Genomic DNA, 21,723 nt, shown 5'->3' with positions numbered 1-21,723 from the left:
AGAAAGATCTTAAAACTCACTTAACAAATGTCTCACTTCGCAACAGAAATTTTGGGCTCAACTGTGGTTGTACATCGTGAACTACCTGCACCGTAGAAACAAGGAGAAAGAGACTTCATAAGATACTGTCATGAAATGTTAGCAATAAGCATGGAGCTGATAGTTCTGTATCAAGAGACCTGGAAAAGAAAAATAACAAATGGGCTAGTTCAAAAGAAGTGTGAGTAATTAGCATATGTGATGAAAGCAAAAGGGTCAAATTATAGAGTAAATACTAAGTGAGTGATTAACATAAATGTAGTAGTTTTATGATCATTTGAACACAGTTGGAAATATAAATTACACAAAGTGCAGGGTGTGACTTCATAATTGAAACAATGCCTATTTAAAGGCCATATTAAATGTTTGGCATTCATTTTTATTAATGCTACTACTTCTACAATAACATACTTTAGTGTGATAACAAAATACTAATGTGTTTCAGTATATTTTTTTAGGAAGTGAAACTTTTGTATCTGGCTTCTTTTACTGGGAAATAATGTGCTCCTTTTGGGTGGTAAAATCTTGTGATCATGGGTAGGCTTCAAAAAGTTTAGCAAGGGTTTCTCTGCCTGGTTGCTGGGTGAGTGTGGCCATGGTCGGCGTGGCTTATTCGGGGTCCTGCACGACGATGGGGGGGCTTTTTGCCCTCCCCGGGCTTCGTGGGCTTTCCTCGAGCCTCCAGGAGGGCGAAAATGACCTCCTCAGGCTCCAGAGCCCCTCTGGAGGCCGGAAACATTCCATGATAAGGAAACAAGATATTTGTAGGTACACACCTGCTCAATATGAGTCCAATTGATTTCCCATTTGTGAATTTTACAACAACGCTGGGCAGAAATTAAAATATTAGTTTTCTGATAATTTATTAATAACTTTGCTGTGATCAGAACAGAGATAGTGCCTAAGACACAGACTGGCAACAAATGCAGCCCGGTATGGCACTGCTGTGGCAGCTTGATGCCACCAGCATGTGGCTTTTGCCACTAGTTGAAATTTTTATTTGGAAGGTTCTCCTGGTTGCCCCAGAATATAATTTGTAGGAGCAGAAAAAAGCATTTCCTATAGAACACTTAAAATTGGACCCCAGTGACACCATTTGCCAGTTTGTTTTAGTAGCTCAGGATAGAATCTGTCCTCTGTATTTAATAAAAATATTCTTTCTATTTCTCAGAATAATGTAGTGTGAACAATGGGAGTTTTTTGAATGAGTAAATAACCTTAAGCCCTCTGCTTTCATGTTTTGACAATGGAAGATTAACCAGATTTAAGTCATTTGCCATAAGTATTTTTCCTTTTCATATCAGATAAAACAAGTCAGCTTCTCTTAATTTTATAAAGTATTGTTCCCTCATTGTTTCATGGTAGGTACTTTGATGTGTTTTACTTTTTGTGTATTGAATTGATAAAAAGCTAGTGTGAAAACATTTCCATAAACTATTTGGAACATTCAGTTTTCCAATTTACGTAAGTACAGAGGAAAAGGTGTGCACACCCGGGAAGAATTTGGCACCAGATTAGGATTACCTACTTCCTTTACCTTTAGAAAATTACTAATTGGCTTAACCTTGATATGATTGTGGTTTTACTTTTTACAAGGTTGCCCTTAACATAAAGTCCTTTTAAAACATATTTTAGCCTATCAAGAATGTTCATAACTTTTTTTTTCTGATGAGAATACTTATTAAGCTTGGTATCCTGTGTATGAATTGGAAAATGTAATTGAATAATGGAGTTTTCCATAAAAAGTAATGTTTTTAGCTTTGTTTCACTGAAGTGTTCTTTTTTTCAGAGATTCAACTCCAACATTTATATGTTTGATTCTTTGATGTAAAATAGCAAATCCAAATTAAAGCTAATTTATACTAAATAGCAAGGATGGGCAGCATATGCTAGGGAAAGTACAAGGACTGTTATTCAGTGTCAAGTGCCTTCCCAAGGCCATTTTAACAGGCCTCAGAATGTAACAGAAAAATAATTACTGAAGAAAAGTATTAAGGTTTTTTAATTTCAGTTGCATTTAAATATAAATAATAAGATTGCCTGAGAAGTCACTACCATAATCTGGAAATTGTGAGCCTTTGCAGCATTACAACTTAAAAAAACATCAGAATTTTTGGTATTATTTCTAGCATTTTAGCAACAAATGTCTATTCAAAAATGCAATGCAAAGATAGATTTCTCAAAGTTGAATCTGATACAAAAAGAATGTGTTTAAACCTCAGAGAATATGCTACGGGAAGAATTTGAATTCTATAAGTTGATATTATCCGAGTGCCAGTCAGAGATGTACAAAAGTAGGTGTTCATAATATATTGTTCTAAAGTAGTAAAATGCAGTTGGTTTATTTATTCTATTCAATCAAACTATATCAAACTATATTAAGGCCACCAATAGATTTCCAGTATTACATTCTAATTTGCTAAGTCTAACTTCTGAAATGACCTAATACTGTTCATTTGTTATGGAGTGTTTTCAATGGATGCATTCAGGCTGCTGGTTCGGTCTTCATCTGATTGGCTTCCTCTTTTCTTTCACTTGGCAATTTCTTCTCCCAAAATTGCCATCCCAGTAGCTGGTCTCATATCATGGTTGGTTAATAAATATTCTACAACATGTACCCACATCAGTAGCAGACAGTTTCCAAGGATTACAATTCAGTAATTTGCCAGTTGCTTCCTGTGCTTATTTTTGCAAAAGCTACAGACTTTTTGTTATTTTGTTTTTAAACTACATCATAGGACTTACTTGCTTTTGCAGCTTTTAAGGTCAATAAATTTTTCTCTGGTTATCTAATATTTTAATACAAACATTTGAACACTCAGAAACATGCACAATTTTTCTAAATAATAGGGAAAATTCTCTAAACCACAAAGCCTTTCCTGGGAACTGAATGATTAGAGATTTTAGCTCAGAATCAAAGGGATCATGCATTAAAAAAAATCTTAATCCACAACAATCCAAGAGTTGAATCCATGGGTTACTCAACTGGTTCAAATTTAAACACCAAGACTCAAGGAACAGCAGGAAAGAAACACACAGAAATGGAGATTTTAGGTTGGCATGCGGTTTTCAATGAAGGATAGACCACTGCCAGCTGCTTTTAAGTAGAACAGGTACAGATATGGCTTAGTTCTGGATGCTGGAACCTTTGTTAGACATAATACTTAACCACATTTTGATGGATGACTTGATGCAAGCAGCTTTATGTAGATATTAAATAAGAATGAGGAGAGGACATGAGCAGAGTGCTTTTGCTTGGCTCTCTGAAGCTGTTGACGCATCCCGGAACTAGGTGCTCTGGCAGCTTCATGCCCCTTATTGCCTGATTCCTCTGTACATGCTGAGTCCATCCCAAATGGCAATTTTCTGCTAACTCATGAGGCTGGTGGCCTGCTGAATTAAGTTGCTCAGGTTCAGTCTCGGACTCTGAGGACACCAAGTCCATAACATTTTGTACAAATTATTTAACACTTCTCACAGGCAGCTTCTGTAAATGTGTTTCACTTTTCCTCAGCAATCCTAAAAAACTGTGTTGACAAGCCCTACCTTTTGTGGCAGAAACTTTGGGCTTCCTCTTTTGTATGCCGCGATGAACTTGAGTTTTCTTCTTGTCTGGTTTATGGTAATAATATCCTTATGTTGCAACAGGTGGAAGTCAATGGGAGAAAGGTTTGTGTGACCGGTGAATGGAATTTGGCATCGGCCGTGTTATCTCTTCAAGTGGATGATGTTCATAGAACTATCCAGGTAAAATATTTTGTTGCTATTGCTTTTTAAAATTTCTACACCATTTTAAATCTGGGAAGTTAGTGTTATAAATCCGGGAAGTTAGATTGTAACTGCACATGCTTAATTTGTACCTGGCAATGAAGGAATGCAAAGCTGTAAAGCATCCTTTCCAAGGCCTTCACATCTTCAAATGGTCATTAAATGACCAATCAAGGATTACTTATAGTTATAACAATTGAGTCATCTTAAAGAGCAACTTGATGTAGAGCACATTGTAATAGTTGAAATTGCCAATGCATGAGTAACCATGAATGGGGGGCCTCAGTCTTGCTAGAGGTTGAGCCTTAGCCTGTTATTTTCCCTCCAGACTCTCTTAGTATTAGAGATGAAACTTTGGTGACATTGCTTAGTTGGTCTAAAATTTAGATATGTAACTGGTATCATCAATGTATGATAATACTTAACCACATTCTAATGGATGACCATGCAAACAGCTTCATGTAGATATTAAATATGAATGAAGAGAGAATCAAATCCTGAGGTCCCCTAAAGCTTAGACTTAGATCTAGATCTGTACTTCCATGAACACCAGCTGAAAATGTCTTTGAAGGAAAGGAGAAAACTACTGTAAACCTGGCTCCTAATTCCCTCACATGGTTCAGGAGGCTATCCAACATGCTGTCACAATCAATGATATTGAAGGTTACCAAGAAATCAATGACAGGTGTACTTCCCCATCCTGGATAAATCATAGGTCATCAACCCAATGTGATCAAGGCTGTCTCAATACAATGTCCAGTATTGAAACCCGCAGACAAGATGCAATTAATAATTTATTTTAAATTTCAGAATTGGAGAAAGTGTAGCATAAGTATATCTTTATCTTGTTACCTTTATACCCTCTCCTGTACACTGATACAGCTTTTAATATATTTCTTGTACAAAGATAAACTTTAGGAAATCTAAGAAACAATGACAAAAGAAACATTCTGATGAGATTTTGCCAGTCAAGGCAATCAGAGACAATGCTAGACACAATGATTCACAAGATCTCTTGAGGTGTAAGTACTTAACAACAGGAAAGATTTTAAACAATGTACATATGTGATTACCGTGTTTCCCCGAAAATAAGACAGGGTCTTATTTTCTTTTGACCCATGAAATAAGCGCTTGGCCTTATTTTCGGGGAGGTCTTACTATTTTTGAGGTGCAGGAGGCAGCAAGTGAGGTCACCTCATGGCTGCTGCTGTGTTGCAATATTTTCAGGGAGGGCTTATTTTGGGGGGAGAGCTTATTTTAGCACATGCGTTCAAAAGCACGATTGGGCTTATTATCTGGGGAGGTCTTATTTTCAGGGAAACAGGGTAGGCATTTTAGGAGGAAAGGTGCATTGGTCTAGTGTGACAGAGAATCAGGAGGTGCTTCTAACATTTTTTTTAAAAAGCATATGTTTTGTGAGCTGCAGTTTACTTCATCAAACGGCCATGAATAAAACAAGGGAAAATGAGAAGAGCTCTTTCTTCCTAAATGAAAGCATAAAAGTAATATTTGATTCCCCCCCCCCGCTTTAATCATCTTCATTTGAATGCTGTTTTTTTTTCTTTTGTGAGCAATTAGTTAAGCTGTAGAGTAGTTAAGTATGGTTAGTTTTACCCAAGCACCATAGTTCTTCCTGCTTTGAGTCGGGCCAAGGAGAATGTCCTCCCCACTGTATATTTAGGGATTGAAATCGCCTAGGCATATGGCACATCCATAGAGAGTGAAGGAGCTAGTTGGGAATGTGTTCTTGAGAAGAGATATCAAATCCTACTGAATATCTTTAAGCCATTGCCTTAATGCTGCTTGAGTGCTCATGTTCAATTGCACAGAGCTGACTTAAAGAATATAAAAGGATCTCCAATTTTTAATTTAGACCAGAATGAAATAACATTATTGTTAAGGATCTGAGGTGTCAGGCGTACAGGGTGAAGATATATTGCAGCTCCCCATATAAAAATGTGCAACCAAATGTTGGTCAGAATTCTACTTCAGATTGAAGTATCATGTTGGAGATACAGCAAGGAGCTTGGAGTACGTACCTACGAGATTTTGTCTGAACCTGTTCTAAAGGAAAGAAAAAGCTATATGGGCAAACTGGACTCTGAATAACAGCTCTGCTCTAACTTTGGCTAAGTACAGTTGGCGTGCAGCAGAGATAAGTAAGGCCCCTTTAGTTTAGGATGATTGCAGTGCTACAGCAGCTCTCTGCGCTTTTGTGCTACATATTCCCTGGGCATTTCACATGAAAAGACTATACCTGGGGATTTAAATGATTTAACCTGCTCAATGGAATAATTATTTAACATCCAAATATGCCTTTTAACTGTTCGGCAAATACCGCCCACTTGGATAAAAGTTCTAAGATGGTGTAGCTGCAGCATTGAATATGACAATTCACAATCTCTGTTTCTCTCTCTCTCTCTTCGCGTCAGTTTCCAAAGAAAAGTTATAACTGCTTTATCTCATTTTTGTCTTAATGTTTAATTGTTCTACGTACAACAACCTGCACAATGTACAGATAACAGTTACAGCACAATGAGTGACACTTTTTAAAACGTTTGGTTTCATATGGAACTTGTAGAAAAGGATACTTTTCTGAAGTTCTAGAAAATGCACTTTCAAAAATCCATTGAGAGGGTGTAAGACACTTTCAGAATATTCTTCTCAAAAATATTGAGTAACTTCACATAAATGGAGGCTGACTGAAAAAAAAAATCTAAACATTTACATGTTTTTATATTTACTGCAAGACTTCTGAACTTATTTCTTTCATACCCTCTATATTGGAAATTAAGCCCAAATTTGCTTCTTACTGAAAAATTGTGCAGCATGTTGTGTCATGGTGAGATGGGTTGGCAAACAACATTTAATAAATAATAAATAACATTGTCTGTCTGGTTTTCTAAAGAAAGAGAGGTTGTCTTATGGCCCCTGACTATAGAGTGTCGGAGAGCTTGGTCTTATCTCCCTGTTTTTTAACATCTTGTGAAGCCATAGGGAGGGATCATGGGATGGTTTGGGGAGTGGTACCATAAATCTGTTGATGATACCCACTTATACATCATTAGTTTGAGCCATGGGAGATATGACATTGACACTCTTTCTCAGAGCTTGTGCAGGTAAGCCAGTGGGGGTTGCAGGCGGTACGCCCCACTACAGGTGTACCGGAGCCTGCCCAGATCACCGGGTACTGTTCCAGTAAGGTGCTCCGGAGGGCTCACCTGGCCACCTGATCTCCTTACCTGTCTTTAAAGTCTTTGGCACTTCCACGCAGGCACACGGCATGTACAGCGCCTGCACGATGCTCCGCTGAGCAGCTGGAGCATCGCAGAGGCTCACAGAGGCATGTGGACACTGCCGGGCCTGTTCCAACCGTACTGGTTGGAACAGGATCCGGAACCCACCACTGAGGTAAGCTGTCAGGAGTCTGAATGGGAGGAGACGGAAGTTAAAACCCTTGGAAGTTGGAATTGCTTTTCGTAGTTTGGATTGTTGTTAATGTCTTGATGGGCAAGCATTAACTGTCAGGGAGCAGGTTTGTAACTTAGGGGCCCTTCTGAAATTAATGGCTTCTGCAAGAACAGCGGATGGAAACTGTGGCCAAACTCTAACTGGTGTGCCAGTTAAAGATTTACCTGGGCCAGGAGCACTTGGTAAGAGTAACTCATGCCCTTAGCATCACCTGGCTAGACTGACTGTAATGAGCTATACTTGGGGCTGCCTTTAAAGAATATGTGTTCCATAATCAATGGCCTGTATCCTTTCGGGCTCCTGCCTTTGAGAAGCACATAGGTATGATTTTGCTGTCCCTGTATTTGTTACCAATTGGTTTCTGGTTCCAATTTAAGGTGTGGGTTTTGATCTATGAAGTCCTTCAGGGCTTAGCACCTTTCAGTTAGCTAAAACTAAAGGGGCTGAGGCAAGAAGGTGCTGTGTTCCATGGTGACCCCAACACTGTGGAATAACCTTCTTGTGGAGAGCAGAGTATCTTCTTCCCAAAGCCCTAGTAGACGGAGCTATTTCAGAGAGCCTTTTCCTAATTTGATTTAATATTCCCATCATTTATTCTTTATTGGTGGTATCACTAGATGTGGTACCCATGATACGTTGGCTCATTGTTTCAGAGATACTTCCTTACCAAATTCCTCAATGCCTTCAACAGTTGCAGAGCTTCTAACACATTTTAAAAATTCAGGGAGATATTCTGCCCTGAAAGTAGCCCGTGTTGAAGTGCATATCACAGGCAAACATCAGCAGTTGACCACAGGAAATGTTTTATGACATTTTGTATTATATCATAAAATGATTTATGTGCATTTTTATCAAATATAAATGTTATATTTGCCAAATTTCTATTCCATTGGAGTCATGGATCCCATATTTTTGAGGTATTCTATAAATTAGCTAGTTTGAGGTACCTTTGTTCCAAAATAATGCAGTGTTTCAGCCGGTTACAGTTGCATCATAAAATTTTAGTAGCATATAGATTTTTAGTTTTTGTATTGGGTATGTTTTATATTGTATTTTTTCCTATGAAAGTTTACTATTGTGGTGGCACAAAGTATATTTAATAAATAAATATTTTTTATAATTTATTTACCTTTAAAATACAAGGACTAGATACATTATCTTTTAAAAGAAAAAAACATTTACCATATTTTTCGGAGTATAAGATGCATCGGAGTATAAGACTCACCAAGATTTTGAAGAGGCAATTTTTTAAAAAAAAGTTTTTGCAATCTGCAGACCCCCCCAAAACGGCCCCGTTTTTTGTCCAAAAAAGGACATGCATAGCCTTTAGGAGGCTTGTAGAGTGTTCCTGGGGGCTTGGGGGGGGGGGGGAAATGAGCAAAAAACGGGCCTGGGGGGGGCAGGGTTTTGGGAGGCCAAAAATGCTGTATTCAGTGTATAAGATGCACCAAGATTTTCACCGTCTTTTTTGAGGGAAAATGTGTGTCTTATACTCCAAAAAATACGGTACATTCAGATGCATTTTGCAATCTATGTCCTACTATATCATGTATGTATACTATTTCTTCTGCATAAAAATAGTAAAGATTGGTCTTAATTAAAAATATGTAAGATTCATCCTTTTAGATTAAAAAGTTTGGAATTTGGACCCTCATACACAGTGTTTCACCTTGATGGAAACTGAGTCAGAAAATATCACACTATGGTACTTACATACAATATTCAGGTTCTGCCTTTTTTTTTAACATACTGATAAATAAAACACCTGCCTGATCTTGATATCCCTTTTACCTTTTTCCCATATCAACTATTCATGTAGTGAAATTTATTTTCCAGATAATGAAATTTGTTGTAATTCCAATATAAAAGATATAAAGATGAAGAGCACTCAATTTTTTAAAAAATTAAAGAATATTCTTCTGTTAACTAGTTTTGACAACCTCCTGATTAATTTGTATCTGTTTGTTTTGGCACATAAATTCTTCATTGTAGGCCCTGGTACTTTGTTCTTTACAGTTTCCGAAGTGTGATTGTGTTTCCTCCAGCAGTTGGGAAAACTGTATATTCCTGTTTCCTTTACTAATGTAAATGTCAGGTTTTTTTGTATGATTTTTCCCATATTTTCCATTTTGTTAATCATTTTTGCTGAAATATATCCAGACTTGTTTCATTCTGCTTTGTTTTCCTATGAAACAAACTGGAGGGCTAAAGCACGATGTATTAATTGAAAGTAAAAAGAAAAGGCAATATTATTGTTCTTATTTAAAATGCAGCCATAATTGTTTAGAAAGGAAATGCGTCCAATAATTATTCCTTTCATGAAGCTTTTAAAAATTAGATAATATGACAAAGTTATCTTAAAGTACATACTATATGTATTTCTATGTATGTGTGTTATTAAATACTGACGTTATCCTACTAATCCTTCTATATCCCTTATTCCACTGAATGTAAAATAGACATTTTGACCAAACTAAGCAAAGACGAAGGGCAAACCTAATTAGTTTGATTGATTATTTGTTGTGCCTTCAAGTTAGTGGCAGATGATTTTTGGCAAGTGCTTGAACAAGATCTTATAGTTTTCTTAGCAAGATTTGTGAAAGTGGTTTGTCTTTGCCTTCTTCCTAAGGCTGAGAAAAAGTGGTGGCCCAAGGTGCGCACCTGACTTTTGTGCCTAAGGCAGAACTAGAACTCATGGTTTCCTGATTTTAATTTGGCTTCCCAATTTTAATCTTCTCTTTGGTAGTTCTTTCATTAGGGAATTGTTTTTTACCTGATTCTTTGTCATTGTATGTTGTAAATTACTCTTCTTAAGAATGAGAAGAAAAACAGAAGTAATTTACAAGGCTACTTATCCCAAGACTAAGGAGTCATCTATAACAGAAGTCTCCAACCTTGACAACTTTACAACTTTACGACTTGTGGACTTCAACTCCCAGAATTCCTCAGCCAGCTTGCTGAGGAATACTGGGAGTTGAAGTCCACAAGTCACTTACCCCAAAACTGTGCATCTGCTGAGGGCAAGCAGCAGCTCTCCAAAGCATATGCCTTTTAATTAAATTTGGGAGTTGGAAAAGATGCTACCAGATGCTTTCTGATTTTTTTATCACCATAGAATAACATGGATCTTCTCATACAATGTCCCAAATCATTAAGTACATTTTATGGTTGAATGGAGATTAAGATCTATTGCATAGGCCAAAAATTAACCCGCTGTATTGAGCTCAAATTAATTTGTTGCAGAGCTCTGTGTAAGTGGAAACAATACAAATAGACAACATTTACAAAAATGCAAGACAAATAGAAAAAAAAATAGTAATGGTCTCTGACAATATATGTGGACATTTAAGATTTCTATCTTATTTGATCAGTGAATGATGGAAAGAGAATTGATTATAGTCAATTCTGATTGTTTGACTGATTATAGTCCATTTTTGAAAGGTAGTGAATCCAGTGCCCATTCCATTCAGCTGTGAAAACTAAATACTGTTAAACATTAATATAACTCTTATTTTCTTGTATCACATACGTTTCTGCTTTAACCACGAGTTTCATTTAAAGTGACATGTATATAATGTCTCCGGTTTAATAAGCAATTTGTTAGAATTCTTAAGGAGAAAATTTCTTGTTGATAAAACTATACTCTAATTGTTATTCTGTTCCTTCCAGTGCCTTTCTCGAGATGCTGGTGGAAATCTTAGCATTCAGTTTCTCGGAACAGTGGTGAGTAATGTTTAACTTTACCAGGTATTCATAGACATTTTTATAAAAAATTAACATACAGTTTTCATTTCACATTTTATACATTTAACATACGGTGTTCATTTCACATTTCTGTATTATTTAATTATGTATGAATACTTGTATTTTGATTAAAAGGAGGAAAAACTCCCCCCCTCCCATATTTTGAGCTTTTATTGTTTAGAAATAAGGAGAAATTTCCTGACAGCTAGGACAATCAGAGGAATAGCTTGCCTCCAGAAGTTATGGATACTCCATCACTGGAGGTTTTGAAGAAGAGATTGGAAAGCCAGTTGTCTGAAATGGTATAGGTTCTCCTGCTTGAGCACAGGGTTGAGTTCAGAACCTCCAATGACCTTCTGTTATTCTGAATTTCAACTGGCCTTTGTCTGACTTGAATTCTCAGCTGAGAGGAAGCACATTCATATTTTTCAACAGAATCACAATCAAACAATAGACTTTTTTTGTGCATACCTTTAGTCATTGACATTGAGTCTTTATTGATTAGCCCTTGGGCCATATCAAAGTCCAAAGTTCCAGAAACAATTATTACTAAAATTTGATAAAATACAATTTAAATTGAAATTTGATAAAATACAATTTAAAATGGAATTGGAATAAAATACAACAATTAAAAGCAAGAGACGTAAGGAAGATTCTGCTAGAAATAATAAATACATCTGAGGCCTTGCAGATAAAATGGGCTGTGATCACTCAAGGAAAGAAAAGAAACACTGCAAAACAGAACTGGCCCACATACAAACAGAGATAATTGTAAATTTAATGAAAAAACTATGACATCACTTCTAAAGGACTGAGAATGAAGAATCCTCTACAATTTACCTAGTTGCACTTTCTACAGTTTAGTTTACTTTATTGTCATTGCACATGGTACAATGAAATTAAATGCTGTCTTCAGTGTACATTACAAAAAATAAAAACAAACACACACCCTTTACATTATATATAATTGAAATTGAAAACCCAATATTGCACTATACTGTAGAATTCAATATGGTTATTGCCCTGGGATAGAAGATAGATACAGCCAAAGATGATGTTGCCAATAAAGGAAAATATTTGTAGCTCAGGGTTGAAATGAGGGGTCCTTGGTGCTGTATGACTTGGTTGTTTTTGGCACATGTTTCATTACCCAAACTAGTAACACCAACCCAGCATAAGGCTAGTCTAAGATGACATTATATTATAATCTTCCTAAGCACTAAATCCCAACATACCCCACAAACATAGACCTGAAGCCATTGCTTCTGACAAAACATCATTCTCTGCCAACACACTGTATATATTTTTATCCACCAATAACTATATCATCATTGGCAATAACATGTAGCTGCAAATCACTGGCTTGGCCATGGACACACACACACACACACACAAATGTTAAGCATTATTAAAGTTGTGAATTCCTGATGTTCCAATTTGCCACTTTCCCCCTGCAGTTCTCTTCAAATGAGGTAGAAGGCTTTTTATAGGGTGCCTCTGAAAACAGGCTGGGAATAAATAGTTTGGAAGAATTTCAGGAAAAAAACAAGGGAAATGACTGGCTGCTTTTTGCTCCTGTATTCTGCATCTAATTAATCTAGAAGTGATAATCAGGCTTTGTCACATTTACTTGTATGTCATATAAAATACAAGACAGATTGGCTGGCTGTGTGCATGTTGAAGCTATACATGATTCTATTATTACATAATATATATGTAATATTATGTTTAAGAGTATATTTGAATTTCAACTTCTGTTTGTTGGGTATGGTGAAATAAACGGTGCATTTGGAATGTAACTGGTGGATTCCCTTTTATTTTTATACGGTTCTACTATGAATCTCAGTGATACAAAATCAAATGAGGTTAATGTAATTTAAATCTCATATTTTAAATTAAATTTTCTTTCTATTGACAAGATTTTTTTAAAAAATTAAAAGATGAGATTGTATTTCTCATTACTCTTAAGTGCTTCAACGTACAAGTAAAATAAGCAGGCTTTTACAATATTTGAACATCTTGAATACTATTAATATGACCCTTGACACCACATCACAATTAGATTTCAAAGGAAGCATTTCAGATGTAACAGCGATTAATGACAACCATTGGAAACAATTTTGAACTCCATCAGTTTAACTCAGGAGGGCAAACTTAATATGATAATTTATCTAGTTGAATTGTATCAGCTTAGCAGGGAAATATGCAAATATGTGACCCTTACCTAGCATGTAAAATAGCTGCTGTGCTGGTAAATTTATCAGTTCCATTAATGAACTTTGGGGAACTTTGGAATTTTCAGCATTTGTTCCCTTGGAGGCTGGAAACCAAACCTGAACTCATACTGGGACCATTCTGGTCTGCATATTTCCATAATTTGCTGCTGCTACTAATATGACAGCAAGACGCAAATAACTGTTTCTAATAATATCAGATGGAGTTGTGGAGGACAGCATTTTAATGTAGTAAAAGACCTCCCTGTGGGATTGTTATTGGCACTATAGAACAGCAGTTACACAGTTGCAACAATAGTCCCTTAATTGATTCATTTAATTAGCAAGAGATGAAGCTTGTGCTACGTTTTGTCATCTGAGATCATGGAAACTTATACACCAAGTCTCTGTTTGTACTACACATTTTCCTATTCTTATTACATATGGGGAATGAAAGTAACTAGCCCTGCAAAGCAGATGTTTTAAGGTATATGTTAGAATACTTAAAAGTTTCATTGGTTTTCAGTGTAGATAAATTGTTGGAAGCCACTGATGATGATGGATTTGTCTGATATTTCTGTTACAAGGTTTGTGGACAATTCTGCTGGTCTGTTTTTGGCCTTTATGCTCTTTAATTTTACTAATAAGTACTAGTCCTGTAGTACTAGTTACACATTTATGTTTTACCAACCTTTATCACACTGAACTTTTATATCTTAAATTCTAATTGAGGTAATTTCATCTAACCTATTTATGGAATTCCTTATTTAACAGAAGGCCATTATACAGCCTAGATCTGTGATGGCGAACCTATGGCACACGTGCCAGAGGTGGCACGCAGAGCCCTCTCTGCAGGCACGTGCGCCATTGCCAGGTGGTCTTCGTGGGCACCGGAGCACCAGAAAACGATCCAGAAAATGGCCAAAAATGGCCCCAAACCAGGCCGTTTTCAGACCGTTTTTGGAGCATTTTCAGGCCATTTGGGGGCCATTTTCAGGCTGTTTTGGGCCCAAAAAACGGCCAAGAAATAGACATGCATGTGCTGGCCAGCTCATGATTTTCCAATAATTCCTGATATATCAACCATTTGTCTTTGCTTCCTGTTTCTCTTCTATGGAATCCTTGTGCAGAGATCCACAGAGGTGTTTTGGGGCACAACGTGGGTTTATATCTATTCCATAGTGTCAATATGGCACATTTAATAAAATTATTTTAAAATCCACACTAATGTTTACTTTGTCGTGCTGTAACTATCAACGCCATCTAAACTTAAGGTGTGACTTTATATTTATAAAAAGTATTTTATTTGGATTAGAAGATCTGATTAGAGTATGGATTAGGAGCTAAATTTCCATTGTTCTTCCCGATCCTTATATAAACTCTTAGTTTAGACTAGTATTTATATTTACTCAATGAATTGCTAAATTTTACGGGAATCCATGTGAGATCATTTATGCAATTACATGAAAAGCTGCCTTTATGATACTTACATCCTAGTATATTTTATGATCCAAAAAAAGTCTTTAGCAAAAGTTGTACTTGTTCTTGGGCAAAGCTGGACCAAAATACTTAAAATAATAGATTACAATTTATACTTCCAAGTTATGTCTGTCGATAAATGCATGTACAAAAAATTGGGTTACCTAGAGATTTCCAAAAGAAAATTTAAAAGCAGAAAATTTTATTAGGTCTTGATTAGCGTAGGATATCATACGCATGTAGTCCCTCTCCTAATTTAGCAAAGATTAACACAACAGATTGCGGTATGAGTAATAGATTTGTACAGTGTCCTTCCTGTTTCTCTTACTCTGTGCTTGATTATTTGAGTGGAAGGGGGCTAAGTAAGGAACTAATGAAAATGCAGCAAAGAAATTCAATAATAAGAAAGATAATGTACAAAAGTGTGCTTTAGTACAATTAGTACGTTAGTGCATAAAGAAATAAATATTCAAGCTTTTAGCAGAACTAACTTTCTAGCAATTACCTTTAAATGATATATAGTGAGAGGATGAGAAAAAGAGTAGTGAATTGGGTTATTGATTATCCTTGGATGTTTGTGAGTTGTACGTGGCAAATTTTCTCTGTTTTAATCCTTGTAACTGCCACTTGTTGAGATAGGCAGCTATATAAATCATATAAATAAATAATAAATACTTCAGAAGAGAAATATAATTATGTAAATACAGTTCTGAAAATATTTGTAGCCTTAATCTGTGATAAACTCTGTTTTTTCTATTCACTAAGGCAGGGGTGTCCAAACTTGGGAACTTTAAGACTTGTGGACTTCAACTTCCAGAATTCCCCAGCCAGCCATGCTGGCTGGGGAATTCTGGGAGTTGAAGTCCACAAGTCTTAAAGTTCCCAAGTTTGGACACCCCTGCACTAAGGCATGCCATAACAGCCACATTCTATGTGACATGTTGGCATTTGTATGCAGTAAACTAGGAATAGTAATTTAAAATGTGTACAAAAGAGAGGAAACCACTGATAAGAGCATCAGAGTCTCCGTAGTGCAGTGATCATCAATTGATTTCTTTGGTCCTTTGGCAGTAATCAGACAAAACAATAGCTTGGAGAATCAGACATTTTACATATTTGTCCACATTCTTGTGTAAAACGTCTTATAGATTTACCTTACTTCAATACAGTATGCTATGATTTTCTACATTTAAGCTTAATGGATTTGCTGCTGTTTTCTTTCTCAAACCTGGCAGCCTTGTTAATTGAGGAAACAGGCAATGGAAAAGCCAATGCATTATTTGTCCTACCTTGGCATATGATCAGGAAAACACAGAAAGGCTGGATGGCACAGTTCCTGGTTAGTTTTATGATATCACAAATTAGTATAAGGATTTTTTTTCTCCTGTGTCTTGCCTTAACTCAGAATTTTGTAAGAATACTGATCATAAGTCTTTGCCCTCAGTCATTGAAGCCTTGGTCATGTCACGCTTGGGCTACTGCAATGTGCTCTGCATCAGACTACCTTTGAAGATCACTCAGAAGCTTCAACTGATGCAGAGGGCAGTGGTGTGGGCAGTCTTTGGCTCCCTAGAGTGGCCCATGTTATACCACTGTTCCATAAGCTGCACTAGCTGCCAGTCTCCTTACAGGTCAATTCAAGGTGTTTGTTACCTACGACGCCCTGCACGGCATGGATCTAGGTTTACTTGAAGAACTGTCTCACCCCAATGGGATAGGCAGAGGAGCCAAGCTGTGGATTCTATTCGTCAAGGAATTTCAGTTGGCGGATCCAGTAGAGCCTTTCTGCCGAGGCCTCAGCCCTTTGGAATATCTTGCTCTGAGGTGAGATTGGTTCTCGCCCCCCCTGACTTTCCGCAAGGGCCTGAAGACCCCATGGGGGAATTTCACAGTGGAGGTGGATGATTGGCTAATAGCGACTCCCACCTCCCCCTCAAACATTCTGCTCTTTTCCTCCCCATCTTTTAGTTATGATTTGTATTTTTTATGATTTTATTGTGATTTTATACACTTGTATATATATATATTTATGGTTTTATTTTGATGTTGTAACCCACCCAGAGTGAGCAGGGCTTACAGCAAGATGGGCAGCAAACAAATTAAATGAATAAATGAAGTATAATTCAGTAGGATATGTAATATATATTACATGCTGTGGAGATACACCTCACATTCCCAACAAAGAAGCATCTATTGATCTTAAACAGGCTTTGGTTCATTAAATATGTTAATACAAATAGATTTAATTGTGGGGTGAAAAATGTCCCATTTGTTGACCTACTATTCATGTGCAGACTTTGGTAATATTTATGAGAAAGTAAACCCTAAAATACAGGTTCTTTTTGGTTAACTTTCTTCCATGATTTAAAACACATAATTTCAGATTTTTTTCTTTTGGAAATGTATCCTGTTCTTCCATCTTCTACTTATTTAATAGTTGTTTTAAATGGTCCCTACCAGCTTAGCTGACATAGATGCTGAACATTTTACTACAATGAGCAATGTATCACTGAGGTAATTTTCTTAGCGCTGTGCTTGTTCATCTGTATACTGAAATTACAAGGATGTTGTTTAGTGCCCATGTATGCTAGAACCCAAAACTGTATTACTAGACTTAATATGTTAGTAATTTTGCAACTGCTTTAAAAGCATTCAAAAATAAAAGGCCATCAGGAATCGTCTGATGATGATCTATTGAGTACCTTAAATTTATAGGTGTTCTTCAGATTAAAAAGATTACAGCTTCCATCATCATCAGAATGTGTGCGTGTGACCATTACCAGTATGATCATAAATGTAGGGGGGAAATTGGTCAGATGAGTCTGCATTCATGTCTAGGAATTCTCTTTTTCCTGCTCAAGCACAACATGGACGCATAAGTATCACCAATCTTCCTCTTTAGTGGTACCTTAATGGATAAGGTACCAATTAATTGGTACCTTAATGGATAAGGTACCAATTTATCAGTACCCGAATCTTTTAATGTGGAATTAAGTCAGATGTTGAAGGCCAAATACTGCTAGAATTCTATGTATTCTATAGAATGTGACTAGCCATATTCTGAACCCGACATTGTGTATTTTACAGGGGAAGCTTCTGGTTTGATTACAGAACATGTAAATTCAGCCATTAGAAAGTGTTGACAAAATCATATAAACTAGGCATCGAAGGCTTTATTTTCAGTAATGTCAGTAAGCTAAGAGGATTTCCTATTTATTATACATTTGTGACAGTACAATGAAAAGCTCAATTATGTTTCCAGCCCAACTTTTAATATCTGCAAAATGTACTCTTTTTTTTGGCACATTTACTTTTGCCATCTGTTTAGTAATAAATTGGGTTCGATCATTTTCTGTTTTGATTTCCAAAGCTCCTCTGGCTTTGTCTTAATTCTCATAGTTACCAGGCAAAAGTATCTGAAACCCTCCCTCCCTTTTTTGTAATACAATTGTTTTTTTCCCCTTTTTTGTCTTTGTAATACGAAAGAATATTAGGAGTGTCCTGCATTTCCGGCTCAACTTTCAAACATTTTCTGTGCTAGCCTTTTTTTAGTCTATGGAGCTATAGGTGATATTTAGTTTTTTTAAAAAAAAAATCCTGGACAAGTTTATTTGAACAATGTAAAGTCAAAGAATCAGCAGCAAAAACAAATATTTCTCATTCTTCTGCTTTTTCTTTGGTGTTTACCCTGGAGTCACTGTCTTCCTTAGATAAAACGATTTGATATTAAACAGTTCCTCTAATTTTACAAAGCTCTGTTTCTTTTATGGCAACACACACTGTGCAGGAAGGTCATTATGCCGAATGGGGCGGGGGAAGCTGTCAGCATAAAAGGGAAAGTTAATGCTGCACATGTTGGCTTTGTTTATGGGGTTCCTGGAATGTGTTGAGAGTCATTCCAAGCAAGGGCTTGAAATAATTTGTTGCAATGTGCTGGATACCTACTTCATGGGGGTACTTCTACAAAAAGAATCGTTTTTGTTTAAAAGTAGAGTTGTATAAATACATTAGCCCAAAGGGTGTAGAATATTTAATAGCGTTTGCGACACAAGAAAACATACTGCATAGCTGCATCTATTTATATTTGTTCAACTTCTCATTCCTTACGGTTAAAAGGAGCATATTGATATTGCATATAATCAGCTCCAGCTGTAAAAATAGAAAAACGGTGCTCATGCCCATTTATTCTGCACTTCGACATAGTTAGGATTGTAGTCGAATGCTATAGTGCATGCATAATATACAGTTGCTGTTTTTTCTAATTTCCTGTGAGGACCAATGACTATATGCAGAGATTTTCTTGGCAAGATAGGGAAATATTCCATGATGAACATTCCACCTATTGAATTGTAAACACGTGGATGACATTCATGAATCGTTAAGAATTCATAATGGAATTCTTTTGCACAGGAATAAGGCGTTGGGCTTAACAAGTTCTGCATTTGGTTATTAAATTTTGAATGACACGTCATTTTGAATGACACGTAGAAGAGATGAAAAGGAAGGCGACCACCCAGGAAACATTAGAAAGGGCCATCAAAAACAAATTCCTCCGACAACTGAAGCACCTGCTTGAAGAATTGAACTCAAGAAGATGAGTTTTCTTTTTCTTTCTGTGATTGAATCTGGAAGACCAAATTCCCTTTCTAAGACTTTAAAAAAAAAGCCCACTGAGTCAGACTAAGGAAAGTCCTCAATTAATTAATTTCTTTCCATTAACGGCTGACTAATATGGTATATGATTTATGTCTCGTGAAGAATAAAGGGCCAGGCAGTCTTGCATTTCTACTGTGCCAGAAGATAGTTTAGGCTGACTTAAATCCATGCAGGTTTTTTTTTTCATTCCTGTGAATCCCTGGCATGAAAAGGAAATTAGAAAATTACAAATCATAAAAACCTACCACTCTTACGTCACATTGCCTAGCATCCTTGACAACATGGATGATTCAGTGAGTTTGCATTCCTTTGTCTTTAATAATTGCAGCTTGTGAATGAGTGACAGTTTTTTTCATAAATGTAAGATCTTTAACTTGCATTTTCTCTGTTGAAGTGCATAAAGACTGGGACCATATATCTCTTCTCCAGAGAAGTGCAGTGTCAGCCTTCCAAGTAACACCCCCAGCGAAAGAAGACTCTGAGGCTTGAAGTTCCTCAAAGTTCCATTTTATTACAGATGTCATATTGGCACACCTGGGAAAACCCGAATCTGAAAGCTTCCAGGTTTTCCCCACCCAAGTGAAAGTTCTAGCCCTTGCCCAGAACCCACATGTCCGTCACATGGCCCAATCAGGCACCATTCTAACTGGAGATGCCTTCCAGTCATACTCCTCCAGGTGCAGGGCAAGATGTCCTTGACTCTGAGAAAAGAATGTTGTTATGACTACATATCTCCCATACTCCATATAACCCCCCCTCCCATTTTCCCACAGCAGTGAATGTGGCAGGCCTGGAGGCCTAATGCAAAAAATGGCTTCCAGGCCTGGCATGCACTGGAAATTTTTATACAGGTAATCCTCGACTTAAGACCACAATTGAGCCCAAAATTTATGTTGTTAAGTAAGACATTTGTTAAGTGAGTTTTGCCCCATTTTACAGCATTTCTTGCCAGAGTTGTTAAGTGAATCACTGCAGTTGATAAGTTAGCAACATGGTTGTTATGTGAATCTGGCTTCCCCATTTAGTTTGCTTGTCAAAAGGTTGCAAGAGGGGACCTCATGACCTTGGGACACAGCAACGGTCATAAGCATGAACCAGTTGCCAAACATTTTAATTTTGACCATATGATCATGGGTATGCTACATAGGTCATATGTGTGAAAATGGTCATAAGTCACTTTTTCAGTGCTGTTGTAACTTTGAACAGTCACTAAATGAACTGTTATAAGTCAAGGACTACCTGTACAGTGGTAGCGTTTTCATATGGCTTAGAACCTTTCAAGGCAAAAAGCTCATGACTGTTTTGTTGCCGTTATGATGGCTGAAGAAGTAAGAAAGTAGGAGGGATTAGCCCAAGTAAGTGTTCATACATCATGGACCAGGGACGTGCGGGCAGGGGAGGCAGGGGAGGCAGAGACTCACCTCTCATCATGAAATAATATATAATAATAAATTCTAATATATATTTCCTCCCATCCCTTTTACACGGTTCCCGCTAAGCTCCAGTAAGGAGAAGAGCTTTTGGGGAGTGCAGAGGAAGAGGAGGGAAGAGGAGGAGGAGGAGGAGTGCGCGCGGGGCGGTGCCAGCTGGGCAACCGGCGGAGGCAGGAGGGTTCTCAGAAGCGCCAATAACCTTCCTGCCTCCGCTGTACTTTGCGCGCTCCTCGCGACTGCAATAGACATCCAGAAGTGGCAGGGGCTGTTGGGCTGGAAGCCCAAACCCCATTAGCCACAAAAGCCACTTCTGGACGTATATTGCAGTCGCGAGGAGCGTGCAAAGTCCAGCAGAGGCAGGAAGGGTTCTCGTCGTTCCCCAGTTGCTTTCGTGGCTTCGTCATTCAAGACGAAGTCCGGAAGCGCCGACAACATTTCTGCCTCCGCTGGACTTCGTCTTGATGATGTCGCCGCAGCTCCCGGGACGGACGGAGGTAGCCAGAGTGGCGCCGAGGCAGTCCGGCGGGCGAGCGAACGAGGATCAGGCTGCCTGATCCTCCATTGCTTGCTCGCTCTTTCGTCCACCCAGACAGCCTCAGCGCCGCTCTGGAGGTCCGGCCGTGCCCAGCCACTGTGGCGACGTCATCAAGATGAAGTGGCTTGGAGGCGAAGTGCTTTTCGGTGCTTTTCTGTGCGCCTGGCATTTAGGTAGATAGACGGATGTCCTAAACGCCAGACGCACAGAAAAGCACTGAAAAGCAGCTGCTGTTGGGGACCGCGGAGCGCGAGCCGGTGGAGCGTGCTCAGGAAGGCGGGGAATGGGATCACGTGTGCTTGAGGTTGAGGCAGCCTCAGCCTCCAGCACACTTGGTCCCATTCCCTGCCTTCCTGATGACGTCACCAGCCTCACCAGCCATAAA

General features: G+C 37.8%; 1 protein-coding gene across 2 annotated transcripts in view; it reads left to right on the top strand.

The window, feature by feature from the left end:
- Nucleotides 1-21,723, top strand: part of PCCA (propionyl-CoA carboxylase subunit alpha) — a 239,420-nt gene that overhangs the window by 169,528 nt on the left and 48,169 nt on the right. For both annotated transcript variants that reach the window (XM_081946260.1, XM_081946261.1), the window contains exons 20-21: nt 3,688-3,786; nt 10,948-11,001. In XM_081946260.1, coding sequence (XP_081802386.1) covers nt 3,688-3,786; nt 10,948-11,001 — 153 coding nt within the window. The remainder of the gene's footprint in view (nt 1-3,687; nt 3,787-10,947; nt 11,002-21,723) is intronic.

The sequence above is a fragment of the Natrix helvetica genome (assembly GCF_964273705.1).
Source record: "Natrix helvetica genome assembly, chromosome: 3".
Taxonomy (NCBI): Eukaryota; Metazoa; Chordata; class Lepidosauria; order Squamata; family Natricidae; genus Natrix; species Natrix helvetica.
Note: the sequence above shows the minus strand (reverse complement) of the source record. Positions and strands in the feature narration are given on the sequence as shown.